Source organism: Apodemus sylvaticus, chromosome 18 (assembly GCF_947179515.1).
Source record: "Apodemus sylvaticus chromosome 18, mApoSyl1.1, whole genome shotgun sequence".
NCBI classification, from domain to species: Eukaryota; Metazoa; Chordata; class Mammalia; order Rodentia; family Muridae; genus Apodemus; species Apodemus sylvaticus.
The window spans coordinates 6,142,814-6,158,841 of record NC_067489.1 but is presented as its reverse complement, the minus strand read 5'-3'; the positions used below and the strand labels follow the sequence as shown (position 1 = coordinate 6,158,841).

Below are 16,028 nucleotides of genomic sequence, written 5' to 3'. Positions count from 1 at the left end.
TGAGTGGTTTCCAGTCTATAGCTCTTTGTGATTTCACCCCTGCTCCTGTTCCCCTGCAGTGTGTCAGCCAAGAGAACTCACAAAAGCTGCGTGACTGAGAGGCCTGCAGAGAGGGCCCTCCGTGTAAACGATGCATCATGACCACGAGATTGTGATGTGCTCAGTGACGCCCTCAGTCAGTGGTGACGCAGATGTCTGACCTACACTTCAAAGCATCTGACCACTTCACCCAAGCCTGGATTGTCTTTCCAGGAAAGACAAATAGCTCTGCCTCAGCTGGAGACTCACTCAACCTTTCCCTTAAGAGGCTACCAGAGAAACATGAATCACCAGAGACTCTATTAAGAAAATGATGACTAGAACAGACAGAATCACATATATCTGATTATGGTATCTATGTTAGCATATAGTGTTACATACTGAATAGAATTATAGTTGATATATGTATATAAAATATTAATATCCACTAAGTAGGAACCAATAACTATGCATATATATGTGCTTATACATATAAACATTGATCAGCTATCTACTTAGTGGACATTAATAGCTCATAACTGAAAGTACATAAAAATAAAATACCACTCTAGTTTTACCCTGGAGTCATCCTTAGCCATGGAACTCACCATGCTGTGGCCTAAATAAGTTCGGAAACTGATTTCATCTTCATTAGTCTCCATGGACAAGCTCGTCCGTATTCATACATGGAAGCAGTAAAGGTGCTTTACACACCTGTCTACTGGAAGCTTAGTGAAAAGCTTCCTCTGGACTCCCAATTAGATTCTAGCCAATGCTCAGTGTGGCAACATACCCCTTGCTATCCTGAATGCTGGGGAGGAAATGGTGCCCCAACGGCCCTTTAGGCAGTAGAGCACATTTTTCAAGATATTGTCCCAAGATCAAGAAATCAATGTGGGGAGAAAAATCTACTTACTTTTCATTACGAACAGGAGGTTCTGTGAAAGAGAGTCTTTGTTTCTTTCAACCGCTCCTCCAATTTCATACATTACCTGCAATGAGACAAAAATAGCTAAAATTACTTAAGGATATTGGGGGACTGTGAAAAATTCTTATAAAAAAATAAAAGCATGATTTTTTTTGTCTTTAAAGATCCCTGGAAGAAACACCTTCAGGTTTCAGAGTTCATGTAACATGTAAGGGCGAAGCTGGTTGTCCAGTTGACCACTCCCAAACAGGTGTTCTCACACTGCAGTGTAAATCAGTTTCCATGCAACAGATCATTAGACAGACATGTCTCGCTATCAGTAGCTTCCTCTACTTCAGAGAAGCTTTTCTCAGCAGGACTGGTCATGACTTGACTGAGACTCTCTCATCAGAAATTGAGCACCCCGTTTTTTTTTTTTTGACACAGTGGACCACATTTTTGAACATTCCACAGTGCAAGCCCCTAGCCATGGTACAAGATCACACAACCTGTAACCACATAGTGTGGAGGTAAACCAGTCTAGACAAGAACTCTGCTTCCCTATTTTTCCTGTATCAGGGAGGTCAGCCCAGTGACACCACACAAGTCAGGTCACCTCATTTTTACAACTGCCTGTGTTCATATGGACTTTGATAACCCCTTTAATTTCCCCAAGTTCCTATTTTAAAACTTCAGGATAGTGGTAAGTGCTACTCTGTGCTGTTAAGTCTGTGATGGAATGCACAAGAACTTCACTGCAGGTCTTCCAAAGGTTAGACAGGAAGTCTTAGGCACCTGACCAGCCCCACAGGACATTGGCTGTCACTTCTTCAACCCATTTTAAGGAACTTAAGAGCAGCTGAGCTCACCTTCTCTAGCAACAACCTCCAACATCTCTGAGAAACAGGTACAGCTTTGGGTTTGCTTTCCAGAGTCCCTATGGTCCCTTCCAGATACCCCTGATGTTTTTGTGAAGATTGTATCCACATTTTCCTCTTCCAACACCTTCGTCCTGATTCATGTGCTCTTGCTGCAGACATTTGCCAGTACCTCACCACTGGGTATTTAACCACAGCTCCCATCCTTAAGAGTCTATGGCATCTTCTCACTGTCTCTGAACTTGCCCCATCTCTCCTCAGACTCTCAACTCTTCACTCAACTCTTCAAGCTGCTTCACTCGGGGTCTTTGAGGTCTTGAACCTCAGGCTGAATACAGGAGCAGCAGGTGATGGAATTCCACATCCCTGGCAGTGACAGTAGGGACAGGGTAGCCCTCAGGTCTTGCTGTAAGGAGTAGTCCTCTGCACCCAGCGTCTCATGCTGAGTTTTCAGATCAACCCTGTCTGCTAAAAGTTTTCCAGTGCATCTTGTAATGACATCACATCAATGTACACACACCTAGGAATTGTCAAAATACTTCTGGTCTTCAAGTTCCCAGCACAATTTCTAATTCTACTCCTTCTTGGTGGCTGACAGTATTTTCTTGCTTTCAGGCGGGCCAGGGAGGAGCTAAGACTCTCATACTAAAATGTCTCTAGGCTCTTATTTCCTTTCTGAGTAGCTCTCTGTTCCATTGTTTGGCTCTAATATGGTGGAGTGCTTGGTATGACCAAGATGGCCTCTCCGCTAGGATTGTCCCTGTCATCTGATGGTGGCTATAGCCCGCGTTTGCGTCTTTAGTCCCCACATTTTATACCTTATTCATAGTATTACTTGTCAGTAGTACAAATTACTACAATAACTAAAATAAGAAAGAGACCAAAATTTAATTTCTGACTTCTATATTCTCATCTAAATTCACAGCAGCTCCACTGTTAGATGGGGATGCCGTTAGCACAGAAGCACTGAGACACTGGTGTGTAGGGATTGTTACTGTGTGGTTCTAGTCTATAATACCAGTCTATGTGATGCATGAAAATCTAATGATTCCAAATGAAACACACACACACACACACACACACACACACACACACACACACGCACATGCACATGCACTGATTCTCTGCAAACACACTTATTTTATTTCCTGTTCCTGTCATTGGGGAATATCATGTAGGACTCTCTAACCTCCATGGAAGATTGTCCCTAAGCAGCGCCTGTCTGGCCGTTTGCTGATTAGCTTATTCTCCACAGCAACTACAAAACCCTTGTCCATTGGGCACACTTGATGCCTTTTTAGTGAAACTGATGAGAGGTTTTGCTATATTGTGAATGGGAATACCACACCATAGCAAGGTCATTCCAAGGAGTGTACTGGGAACTGTTTTGCTATTGTGAGGTTATGGGATTTGGGAAGTTTTCATGCATGATGTCCTGGTTTTTAGAACCAGGCTTACGGCTGAAGGTCTCTACCAAAACTGAAGTTCATAGTTTCCCTGATAGAGATTCTAACTGGGTACATCCCCTAGAAAAATAAACTTCACACACACACATGCACCACACATGCACGGCAGCATTCAATGATAGCTTGGCATTTATAGGAAGTATAGCGTATGTAGTTAGCAGAATTCCTCTTATGGCAAGTGCTTCTGCACAAAACATTGCATCACAGCATAGGTGAGATTGCCTACTTATGCTGTATGGAATAATTTATGAAGTTCTTTGATTCCTCTTCCTGGGGATAAGTCAACTTCTGCAGAGTCCCTCAACTATAAAACCTCTGACTCAACTCCTAAGAAATGGGTGAGCCCAGTACTGATAAGATTTGAATCAGCGTTTCTGTATAAACACTGGACACTCCCATAGCCAAAACAGTATAATACAAGTTGTCAAGGTGCTACTTAGGATTAGGGGGCACAGATTTTAGGTATTATCTGGCATCTATGGAATATTTCAGTGCGAAAACAAAGTTGGAGGCAGTTATCTGCCCCTTGGCTGCACAGCAACATGTCATTTTGGGGATAGTTTCTATGTATTTTGCAAAGATCATACAAAGTATACTCATAGGTATGGAATGTGAGCATGTATGCAGTCACACAAGACATACACTAAAAATTATTCTTTAAACTTAAAATACAACCAGACCCCAGATTTCGTTTCTGAATAAAGACAGTTAATTCTACCTAATGAGTTTGCAATTGTATTGGTGTTACAATTAAATTTGTGACATGATCTTTACAGTCACAGACATACAGCAGCAAGACTGCCCAGAAATGCCTGAAATTTAAAAAGAACAAAAAAGAAGGGAATATAGAAAAGCAGGAAGGAAGGGAGGAGGAAGAAAGGAAAGAAGGAAAGAAGGAAGAAGGAATGAGAAAGGAAGGAAGAAAGGAGGAGGGAGGGAGGGAGAAAAAGAGGGAGGGAAGGAGGGAGGAAGGAAAAAAGACAGGAGAGACTTGGGGTAGGACAGGAATCAGCTGGTAAGAAGGATTAAAAAGGGTAACAGGTGACTGATTATAGTGCCTGGTATACAAGATGATACTGTCAAAAATAAAAGTCTAAATACAAGGCACTATCAATGTTGATTTTTGTGGCATGAATAGCATCTCACTATATCTTTTAAATATTACAACTTACTGCTTTAAATTTAGGATACCTCAAATCCCATAATTTCACAAAAAATAATACAGGAAGGTTCTATGTGTCCCTGACCAGTTTCCTTCCATGGCAAGATCCTATAATATAATCAAAACTGGGAAACTGACCAGAGAGACTATATGCGGAGAGACTATAGACTATTAACACCTGCATGGGGATGCCTCAGTCCATCTATGTGTTACTCTTGGGTTCTTTGTTCAGTGGAGTTCATTGCTTTCTGTCACTGTCTTGAAAACAAAGCTTTGAAATGTCATGTGATATAGTCAGGTGGTCCTTTCCACCGTATTCTATAGACATTATTTATTGTAGCTATGTTAGTAGCTGGATCTTCTCATATACATTTTACAGTAAGATGGACTATGCGTCTATAAGTATAAAAATATTTGTTTTAACACAAGGTCCTAACTCATGTTCCCCCTGCTTCTCCCTCCTCAGCACTAGAATTATTACAGGTATGCTCCATCACACACACACACACACACACACATGCACATACACACATGTACACATGCATACAGATCTGCACACATACATGGTATGCTCTATCATACACACACACAAGCACACTTACTCACACATGCACAACATGCTCCATCATAGTAATATACACACACAAGTCCACATGCACATACAAACACACATGTATGCACACATATCTCCACACTCATGCACATGCATGCATGTACACACACACACACACACACACACACAGGCACACCCACATATATGGTATGCTCCATCATACTTACACACACAGATACATACAGGCACACACACATGCACAATGCACACAAATGTATTCATGCATATACAGCATGATCCATCATAGTCATGCACACACATACACATACAAAAGCACACACATATGTACACACATACACACATGTGCACACTGAAATTTTGGTAGGAAATGCATGATATTCATTTGGGAGGACAGACCACACTGATTATCCCTATGCTGAGAACTCATTGTGCTGTCTCCTCTTCGTGAGTATGGTCTGCTCTGCTCCTGTTTGGACTCTTGGCTTCTTCCATTACCATCTACGTTATCAGGGCACTCTTTCTGTATGTATTTAGTGAGACTGACTTAAACTGGACCTGAGCATCATGTTGTCTTTGAGTAGTTATGAACATTATCATGCTTAATTTTAGTGTCCATTACTGACATTAAAATACAACACACTTCTATGCTTTTCTTAGATCTTCTTTAAATTTTTAATTTAGTGAGGATTTCACAAACGGGTTCTGTGTTGGCATCATTTCCACCCACCCCTCTCCTCCGCCAACTCTTCCCATGTTCCCCTTACACTCCTCTCAACGTCATAAGTTCGTCTTTATTACTGCTATGCTTTATGTTCTGACTGAGCTGCCTATGTTGGCTGTGGTTGTCTTTCTCTGAGTGGATTCCTTGTGGTTGTGTACACTGACATTTATGTCATGTATAAGCAGTGGCTTTTTTCTTCCACTCTGTCAGACTTTTATTTCCTCCCTATCCTCATTAGACTCACTAGACCTACAGTGTTATGTGGCGCAGAGGGAGAGCAGCCAGCATCTATGCCACACGCTTGACCTAAGAGTACAACAGCTGGTTTCCATGCAATGGGCTGCTACAGGTGCTCTTCCTTGGGAGGAGCTGTCTTTCTTAGGATAACCATGGTTACATATGACATTAGCAATAGACTGCTGCGGGTGCTCTTTCTTGGGGCAACACCATCTCCTCCACAGCTGTCTTCTTAGAATGCTTGTTGTGGACGTATGTTGAATTTTATTAAATATTTTTCTACATCTATTAATAAATGACATAATTTTTCTCCTTTAGCTTATTAATATTCTGGATTGTCTTGAATACTTTTCAAATATTGAAAGCACTTACATTTTTGGAAAGCATTGACTGACCAAGGTAATAATACATATTATTATACTATTATATTATTATATGTTATAATGTATTAATGTATTTATATATGTGTATACATACATACACACACACATATGAAGCCAGTATGCTATATTTTTTGAGTGTCTATCCAATTCTGTTCTGGAAGGACTGATTTTTGGTGTGTGTATGTGTGTGTGTGTGTGTGTGTGTGTGTGTGTGTGCGCACACGCACGCACGTGCGTGTGCACATGCATGTATTCTAGCTTTTGTCTGATTTGGGGAGCAGAGTGATGCTAGCTTTGTAAAACAAATCAGAAAGCATTTTGTCTTCTATTTTCTGGATCAGACTGCATGAAGTTGGTACTAATTTTCTTTTAAACATTTGGTAGAATTCTCCAGTTAAGCCATCTGGAAGAAGGAGATTTCTTTTTTGGGTAATTTTGCATTTTCAACTTCTCTCCTGGACTAGCCTGTTTGGACCCTCTCCTTCACTGGGGTGAGGTGAGGTAGCTGAGCTTTATGAGGAACCAGCCCATGTTAGCCTGTCACTTCATGTGGGGCTACTCCTGTCCCTTCTGATCTTCTAAACGCTGGCAGGGCCACAGAGATACTTTCTGTGTTTTTCTTGATATTGGTTATTTATATCCTTTTTTGGTCAACTTACTAGAAGGTTTTCAGTTTATCCCCATAGTCAACGAACAAGCCTTTTTTTTTTTTAAAAAAAAGGATTATTTTGATTATTTTTAGTTATGTGTAGATGTGTGTGTGTGTGTGTGTGTGTGTGTGTGTGTGTGTTGAGTGTGTGTCACCATGTGAGTGCAGGTGCTCACAGAGGCCAGAGGCATTGGATGGATGCTCTGGACCTGGTGACCTGGGACAATTGTGAGCCACCTCACGTGGGTGCCGGGACCCCAAACTCAGATCCTTGGAGCACCGGCGAGTGCTCCTGGCTGCTCGGCTCGGAGCACCAGCGAGTGCTCCTGGCTGCTCGGCTTGGAGCACCGGCGAGTGCTCCTGGCTGCTCGGCTTTCTTCCCGGCTGCCATTTGCTTACTTCGATCAATTTTCAATCTCCATTTATTTTTTTGTTTAAAAATATTTTCATACAACATATTTTGATCATGTTTTTCCCTCCCTTCCACTCCTGCCTGATCCTTCCAACCTCCATACCCACCTATCTCCATGGTCTTGTCTCTTTCTCAAAAACAAAACAAAACAAAACAAAAAACCAATTTCTCCATTCTTGAGACTGAAACTTGGATTTAAGAATTTCTTTATTCTCTAACAGTTAAGCATGTGATGTTGCCAAAAGACCTTTCTACTGTGTTGACTCTTGATATGTTGTGCTTTCATATTTAGCCAGCCATATATACATACATCTACATTTTCATGGATAAATTCTCATGTATAGATTTGTATGTGTGTATATGTAAGTACACACAAACACACACACACACACACACACAAAATCTCTTCAGACTCTCCTCTGTCACTTTCGCATGATGGGTTATTTAGAGGGAGCTGTTTAGTGGCAGAGTATCAAATGGATATTGCTTGTGGCAGGGTATTTGGGGGACACTGTATCTGGAGGTTTTTCTTTCTTCCTTTCTAGTTCATTTCCAGTTGATTTGCATCACAATGGGCGAACCTCCTCTCTGTTCCCATGCTTTAGGATTCCTTGAGTTTTGGACCTACATATGGTCTACATTGATGCATTTTCTCCCAGTCATGTGATGGGTGTTTTAGGTGTCTTGACTGCCCTATAAACCGTGCTTGTGCCCTGCCACTGCTGATGCTTAGCTCTTCCCTTGCTTCTTGGTGTACAGTTGTTCCCACAGTCATTGAGCAGGGTGAGCTGACCCTTCCACTTAGGCTTCTGAGTCCCGTCTTCCTTGGATACCTCTGAGTAGGGAGGCAGGCATGGTCTCAGAACCTATCCCTGGAAACATCAGCCTAGCTCTCTGTGGACCTCTTCAATGTGAAACTTCATTGCTCCTTTGTGCCCTTCTCCTGTTCCCAGTCAGGTTGCTACCCCAAGCTGTCTGCCCAACAAGATCCTTAAATTGTATCAGCTGAAACTCATTTGCAACGTTGTGATAGAATTGTACCTAAACAGAACAACCGTCCCTGGACCCATCAGGCATGTTGGCTCACCAAGAGAGATGCTACTGGCAAGAATGGCCATCAGCCCAAGGCAACACAATCACAAGAAAAGGACACAAAGTGAAGCTGTAGTGAATTGGGGGTGGGGGTGGGGCGCTATTGAGGCCTTGAAAACTAGGGAGCCTGTGGGGATCAGGCCACTGGGTTTCAGACAGTATAAAAGCAGATGACCTCAAAGCCTAGTAAAGTGAACAGGTTTCTATGCAGGTAAAAATCTATCATAGAAACCACCCATAGCTTAGCCACTGGTTGTCAGGGGAACAGGAAACCATCAGTTCTCACTGGCAGCACCCACCTGGGGCAGCAGAGAACGGATTTTAGGCAGAAGGTTTTCCTGGGCCATTCAGGTAGCTGCTCTGCCCAGGGTTTTATTATTTGATAGATAAAGGAGAGAGGTGGGGAAAGCAGAAGAGGAAGGTCAGGTTAATCCCTTCCTTTCCCTCCATGTCCTCCTATAATGGATCCTCAAGCCTTCCTTTTTTCTCCCTCCTAGACCCTGAAAGGCAAGGGCCATGCTGTGAATAGCAGCACCTCATGCAAGTAATAGAGTAATTTATATGCACACAGCCCAGAACAACAACCACAAAAATCTTTAAGGAAATCGTCATGCATTCAAAAATTCTCTTTGGAATGATTCTGCTCAATAAAATTACTCAAAAGAAAACTTAGCATTCTGCTTTGGCTTTGGCAGTGAGCAACAGTTGCTAAACCCTGCTGTGATAGTGATAGGTTGAGGGGGTTGGGAGGGGGAGAGTTGGGGAGCACACACATGTGGGGGGTGGAAAGGGAGGGGGGAGTGCTTTGTTGATTGTACTCCCTACAATACTCCTACTGTACCACAATAAATACAATTAAAAGATAAATTATGTGAGCCATACATTAAAACAGGGAGGTATGGGAGTCTTCCCGTGGCTGTGAATCACAGCTCATCAAGTTACCTGGTTTCCTGGGCCCACACAGAAGAGAATGAAGGTCACGGAATGCTGAGGCACATGCAATCGCTTTCCTTCTAAGCGATGGCTGTGAAGCCTGAGCTTGGCTCATCACCAAGGAAACAGGAATGTAAGGTAAGATGGAGTATTAGCCGTAGTGCCCTCTCCTCACACAGTTTCCTGAACTAAACTTAGGAGCAACTGGCTGCTTTGATTTGGTGAGGTCCTCCATTTTGTCCTCCATTTTCCTCCTCCTCTCCTGCATTGCTCTCCTGTGTTGGGCAGGGGTCAGCCCTTACTGGAAGCCTCCTCTGCCTTCATGGTATCAATGGGAGAAGGGTGGTGCAAAGATGATGGTACGGCCCAATCTAGCTGCCAACTATGGCGCTGGTACAGTTAGCATTTCTGAAAACAGGGCTTCCAGATTTCCCATCAGCCGAAGTCTTCATTTACAATTATTCACGTGAAGGCAAATCTTCCAGATCTCACTCAAACTCCCCAGTCGCCATCCTGGGAGGCAAGCCAGAAACACATACTCGCCACTTCCTCTCCACTTGGTTCTGATGCAAAGTCAGAGAAGCAGGGTAGGAGAACATGAAAGCAGCAGACATGTGAGGAAGTCCAAGTGAGCATTAGGAAGGGAAATTTCCTTCTTTATGGTCAACCCACGGCCACTCCTGGGGCTGAACACTAGTTGGAAGTGAGTCGCTCCCTCTGCCTCGGTTTTTTCCTCTGTCCAATCATTATTCACAGCAAAGTCTAATGATTTTGTTAGCGAAGACTGCTGATAAATACACTGTTTGCAAGGAATTCTAGGGATATAGTAAGTGGACATATTGAGATTTTCAATTTGTCTTTAGTGTGACTGAGAGCAAAGTGTATTAAAATAAAACTACCATCTGGGTGTGGTTGCTTACATTTGTAATCCAGCATTCAGAAAGCTGGGGCAGTGGGATTGTTATTAGTTAAAAGCCAACTTTGGCTACATAGTCTCTTCCAGACCAACCTTAGTTATATAGTGAGTTCTAAACCAACCTTAGGGGCTGCAATGTGAGACTCTGTTTAAAAAATAGTGATAATAATAACAAAAATGTACCTGGACCTGGGCTGCAACAGCTCTGGTCAGTGCCTTCCTCCTCAGCCAAGCAGAACCTGCTGCTTGAACACAAGGTCATAGGAGCAAGCCATGGTTCCAACTTCCAGCATCTCCCAATGCCCAAGGCCCATGGTATAGCAGGATTTTCGCTGTCCAATTAATTTAACTATTAATACAACAAGAAGCCTCTGATTGGACAGAGGAAAAGGATGCCTAAAATGCTAAGAGTTGCAGAGACAGGGAACACACGAGAGGAGGAGGAAAATGGAGGACGAACAGCACAATTCAGATTCAGAATGGCTTTGAATAGCCACAGGTGTCTATAATATCATGTAGGAATACATTAATTGGGAAAACTTGTCTAATCTAGGTGGACAGCTTGTATCATTATCCATTGGCTCTGAAATTATTGTGTGGGCATCTTGTGAATTGGAAATTTATTGATATTTAAATCTGACTGATTAATTATAAACTTCTAGAGTTTTGATTTTACCAGTTTACTGGGAGTTGTGACAGCTAACCTGGAGGTGGGTGGTCATTGCACGGGGCTGGCGTGGCAGCTACCTGCTAAGGGAACTGAGTTGGATAGACATGTCTCAGGAGCTCCCGGCCAGAGAGTCTGCAGAGATGAGAACACCCTGCTGGAACCATGTGGCCTGCCAGTTCCTGGCATAGCAGGGGAACTTGCCGTTCTTTTTAATATTTCCCGCAACATCATGGTGTCTTTTCTTCTTCCCATATCTCTTTGACATCTGAGTGATGGTGCTCCCATTCAGGTAAATCTCTTAGCTACCTCAGATTATTGACATTTCTTGTACAACCAAATCCCCCAAATCATGTTGTTCTCTTTGAAATTTTAATACATTTTCTTTTAAGACTGTACAGTGCCCTCCTACTTTGACAGTTCCCAAGGTGTTTGTCTTTGCTGGTCTGAGTGCCAACAGTTCACCTCTTTGTCGTAGCTGTGTAGCTCACAGGAAAGCAAAGGCAAGAATGCACCCGTGACAATCAAGTGCTTGAGTAGAAATGTTGGGCCTCTTGAAGGTATAAATGAAAGCAGGGTGCAGGAAGGCTGACAGAATCATTCCTGAGAGACTGCATGGCAAGACAGCCTGGACATTCCCTGAGTTCCAGCATGTGGGCGGAGAGATCTAAACCAAAGAGTGAAAACGAAACAGCCAGGGCCCACGAGCTGCAGACACTGCTTTTCACTGCTGTGCACAGCCTCAGCTCTGCTCACACTCAGGACTAGAGTGGGTTCCGCTGGGCACTGGCATCACTGCACAGCTTGCCGGGAGTCCCGGCTTTCTCGTACAGATTCTCTACTCAGACACCAGCTCTCTTCAATTTCCTTCCCTGTTACAGGCTCATTGGTGAGATGCCTCATAACAGGTGCGCATGTAGACATAGACACTAGGCTAACGTTGATCACTTATTTATCTATTGCCTTCCTGCTCTGCTTTGTAAGTCAGCATGTTCAGGCCAAGCTAGGTTGATAATTACATTAGTATGCAATGTTCCTGAGCTGGAGATTGACATTCCCATGTAGTTGAAGTGCCGAAAGTCAAAAGTTCCTCTATAATCTCCCTGCTGTGACAGCTTAGCAGTGTAAGAACATGCCACCTTAGACCTTGGAAGATGGACATGCGCAGCTGTCACAGTCCAGGTTACAGTTTTGCATATGCCCAAATCTGTCTGTACTATATTTAGTATACATATATATATGTGTGTGTATGTGTGTGCTTGTGTGTGTGTGTGCTTTGTATCTCCCTTATTCTTAACTTAATGACCTAATTTTGTGCCCAACATGTTTCAGAGTCATCATTCCTTTAATGACTTGGGGAAAAAAAGCCGTAGTCAATGGTAATACTAATACTAATACTAATACTAATACTAATAAAAGCTCAATCTTATTCACACTGGATACATGCGAGTCAGACCAGTATCACCCCAGGTAGATCAACTCAAAAAAATCATCAAGAAGCTGAGGCAGGCCCTTTGCTCCCTACTGGTTGGAATGTAAATTAGGACAAGCAGTATAAATTCAAGATGGAAAGTCCCTTCAAAAGCTAGAATTAGAATTGCCCTATGATGTGTCCATTCCATGGCTGTGTGCAATATATCTAAACAGAATAAAAGCATTGCACCAAAAAAGATCCCTGTGCTCTCAAGTTTATTGTAGCATTGTATGCAACAGCCATTGCCTAGAGTCAACCTTGACTGCCAGAGAGCTAACAATACAGAAATACAAGTTAATCTAGGCTGTCTGAAGGTTTGTGTGCAGGAACCCCACTGTGACCGCAGGAGAGGGAGCCTGCCAGGGACACCAAGAGGAATGGATGTGCAGAACAACAGCCACAAGCATCTCCGTACCCGAGGCCTTTGAGCAGCTTAGCTTCCGTGGATGATTGTGTTTGATTATGAAGAATTAAGCTTGGATCTGTGAGTGAAAGCCAAAGCAGAGCGCCTGGAGCTGCCCACGCTGTTACCCAGTCACTGGGAAGGCCTACACGTTCCAAATGTACATTAAAAGGCAGTGCCAGCAAATAAATAAATAAATAAATAAATAAATAAATAAATAAATAAATAAATAAAATAAAAGGCAGTGCCAGCAAAAAAAAAAAAAAAAAGTTAAACTAAATTCTGATAACACACACCATGCCACGGAGAACAAGACCTGTAAAGCCATCTGGAACATCTGCCACAGAATGGAAAACACAGGTTACTTTATACTCAGGGGAGACAAACTTAGGGACAGATTGGCCAAAAGGCCAACTTGCAAGCTATAGGTTAGGCATCTAGATGAGCCAACAGTGTATGTCTGCTCCTAATGAGTGAACCAAAATAGTCTCATTTAATGTTAACAGGAGTGTTAGCAGAGAAGCAAAAGAGGCCATTGATAGGCCTTTGAGGAACAATGGTCCTTTATTCTTTTATGGACAATTATGGTCCCCAAGGTGGTCATTCTTATCCAAACTCAGAAGCTCAGTGCCAAGAATGACTTACAGCCATTGGAGCTTCTCAGATTTTTGGCCAGCAGGATAAAAGAGGCCCCCAACAAGTCACAGGTTGTTTCCATCATTCTTAGTTATCCTCGAAAACTTGGCAGTAAGACTTTATTGCTGAAGACCCCATATGCTTGTGCCACAGAACACAGAGAAACCAGGCTGCTATCCACCTTGAAGTGCTATCTCTACCGGTTAGCTTTCATAGTGCTGGAAGATGCTATGTATGCTACTGGGGAAGAAAGGAATTCAGTCTCAATCAGCTGTGGATTCCATGAATTACAACAATGTAGGGCTCCATTGTTGCCTGGAATGATATGCCCACTGGTGTAATGGTGGCACAAACATTATGGGAGTAACTAACCATTTTTCTGATTATGTGTAAGGACTATTCCACAGGATGGAACTTATACCTGGCACTGTTAATTAGAGCAAGAACCGGAGACTAGCTAGCTCATGGACTCTAGGGGGGAAAGCTACCACTGTTATTCTGGTACATGGAAATAATATTAAAATGACTCATCATGCCATAATGCCACAACCATAAAGGAGTATATCACTCAGGCCTCATCAGATGAACTTCTGTTGAATTAACAGGGTGACTCACAACTGGTCAATATGAAAAAAAAAGATGCTTGACAATGTACAGCCCTAAAGAGGACATCTATGTCACACCCTTTACTCCAGGGTCAGTATTCTTCTAGTAAAAGGGAACAGAAAAAAATTACAAGAGCCAGAGGTGGGAGATGACATCAAGGAAGCAGTGTTTTCAGGTTATGATGGGGGAGTTGCACAGAGAAACTGAGCAGTTGTGACAGAATGTGTAAGACCTGTGATAGCTTAGGCGAGAGTCCCAACATGGAGAACAGAGGTTCTCTCATGAGATTCCCTCATTAGGAGCAGATCTTACTATAGGTAAGGCTCTCTTAGATGCCTTACCTATAATAGCTCCTAACTGAGGAGTTATTGACAGCTGATGGATTCTGAGGGAACAAGAATCAGTTTTCTTCAATGTTATTGATCTCCAATATGTCCACCACACTCCAGAGAAGGGCCAGCAGCTAAGAATAGTTAGCTAACACAAATGAGGCTCTATTGGATATGGAAGGCAGAGGGAGGGAGAGAGGGAGGGAAGAAAAGAGGGAAGGAAGGGAGAGGGAGGGAGGGACAGAAAGAGAGACAAGGAGAACATAAAGTTGGGTGGTTAGGAATGAATTTGATCAAAATACATTGTATGAAAACTTCAAGAATTAAGAAAAATTAAAACATTTTAGATCTTGAATTTTTGGTATTACAGTTTCTCAACTAGTAAATTCTATGAGCAATTTTAAAATCTGAAACATATATGAACCTGGAGATGCTTTGATCTCAAGCATTTTGGAAGAAGGATATTCAGTTCACCCTTACATTTCTTCTTTTGCTAAAAGTTAAAAGTGGCATAAATATGGGAATTATCTTTTTGAGTCGATTTCGTTTTCAGAATGAGCTGAGAGAAAGTGAGTATTTAGAAGGTGGCAGGGAGCCCTGTGAAGGTCTGAAGCTCCCAAGAGAGGCAGCAGGATCTCGTATCTGGGCAGCCATCTTCCCAGGACACTGAGTTATAAGTGGCCACCAGCTTGGCACTCAGAAGATCATCAATATTTATGGAACAGGAGTAAATCTGCACGTCCTTAATGTCCTTACTCCCTTCCTGCATCCTGTTATTTACAAGATGCAAAATATCCTCAGAGAAGTGGTTAGGATTAACAGATGATGAAAATGCAGAACTGTGCAGACGTACTTGCGAATTCAATGTATCGCACCAGAATATATGTGAAGACTGGCTTAGCAAAATAAATAAATGATCACTTTCAGGAAACTCAAACATGCCCGGCTACTTTTCCTGCAGGGCTGCGGCTTTCCACTCAGTCTGTCGGGAGGACATTGACCCCTCTCAGGCTGCCGAGTTTGTTCTGTTTATAAGCAGGGCACTGAGGTTTGCACATAAGGTGTGTGTGAATGCTCTTCCTCAGAACACGTGTGCCCAGCTGATAGCACGGTTTGGAGAGGAGGTGTGTGTGTGGGGGGGGGGGAGTGCTGCTCCCATTTCCTGTTCTCTCTGCTTCTCGATCCACCTGGATGTGAGCCAGCTCCCATGCCTACCAAGGACAGATGCTATCCCACCTTCCCAAGGATGAGCAACTGCACCCTTCATCAATGAGTTTACATCCTCCCCTCTTCCCTGAAGAGTCACTTCTCGTCAGCCATTTGGTCACAGCACTGAGTAAAATAACATAAATGGCAGGCTTTATCATTTTTCCAAGAAGTGATTTTTCCTGAAAGTTTTTAGTATTTCCTTTTGGTTCCGATTAATGACTGGCACAAAGATGAACACTGGGCGATGTGAAGAGTCATCGTCGCGATGCCAAGGTATCTGTATGGTAAACTTGGTGTAGTTGAGATGCATGCGAACAGTTCATTTGTTCCTTTTAAGGGGAAGGTATTAACAGGAA

General features: G+C 42.8%; 1 protein-coding gene across 2 annotated transcripts in view; it reads right to left on the bottom strand.

Moving 5' to 3' along the window:
• Positions 1-16,028, bottom strand: part of Myo16 (myosin XVI) — a 366,311-nt gene that overhangs the window by 136,982 nt on the left and 213,301 nt on the right. For both annotated transcript variants that reach the window (XM_052162641.1, XM_052162640.1), the window contains exon 23: positions 935-1,010. In XM_052162641.1, the coding sequence (XP_052018601.1) occupies positions 935-1,010 (76 nt within the window). The remainder of the gene's footprint in view (positions 1-934; positions 1,011-16,028) is intronic.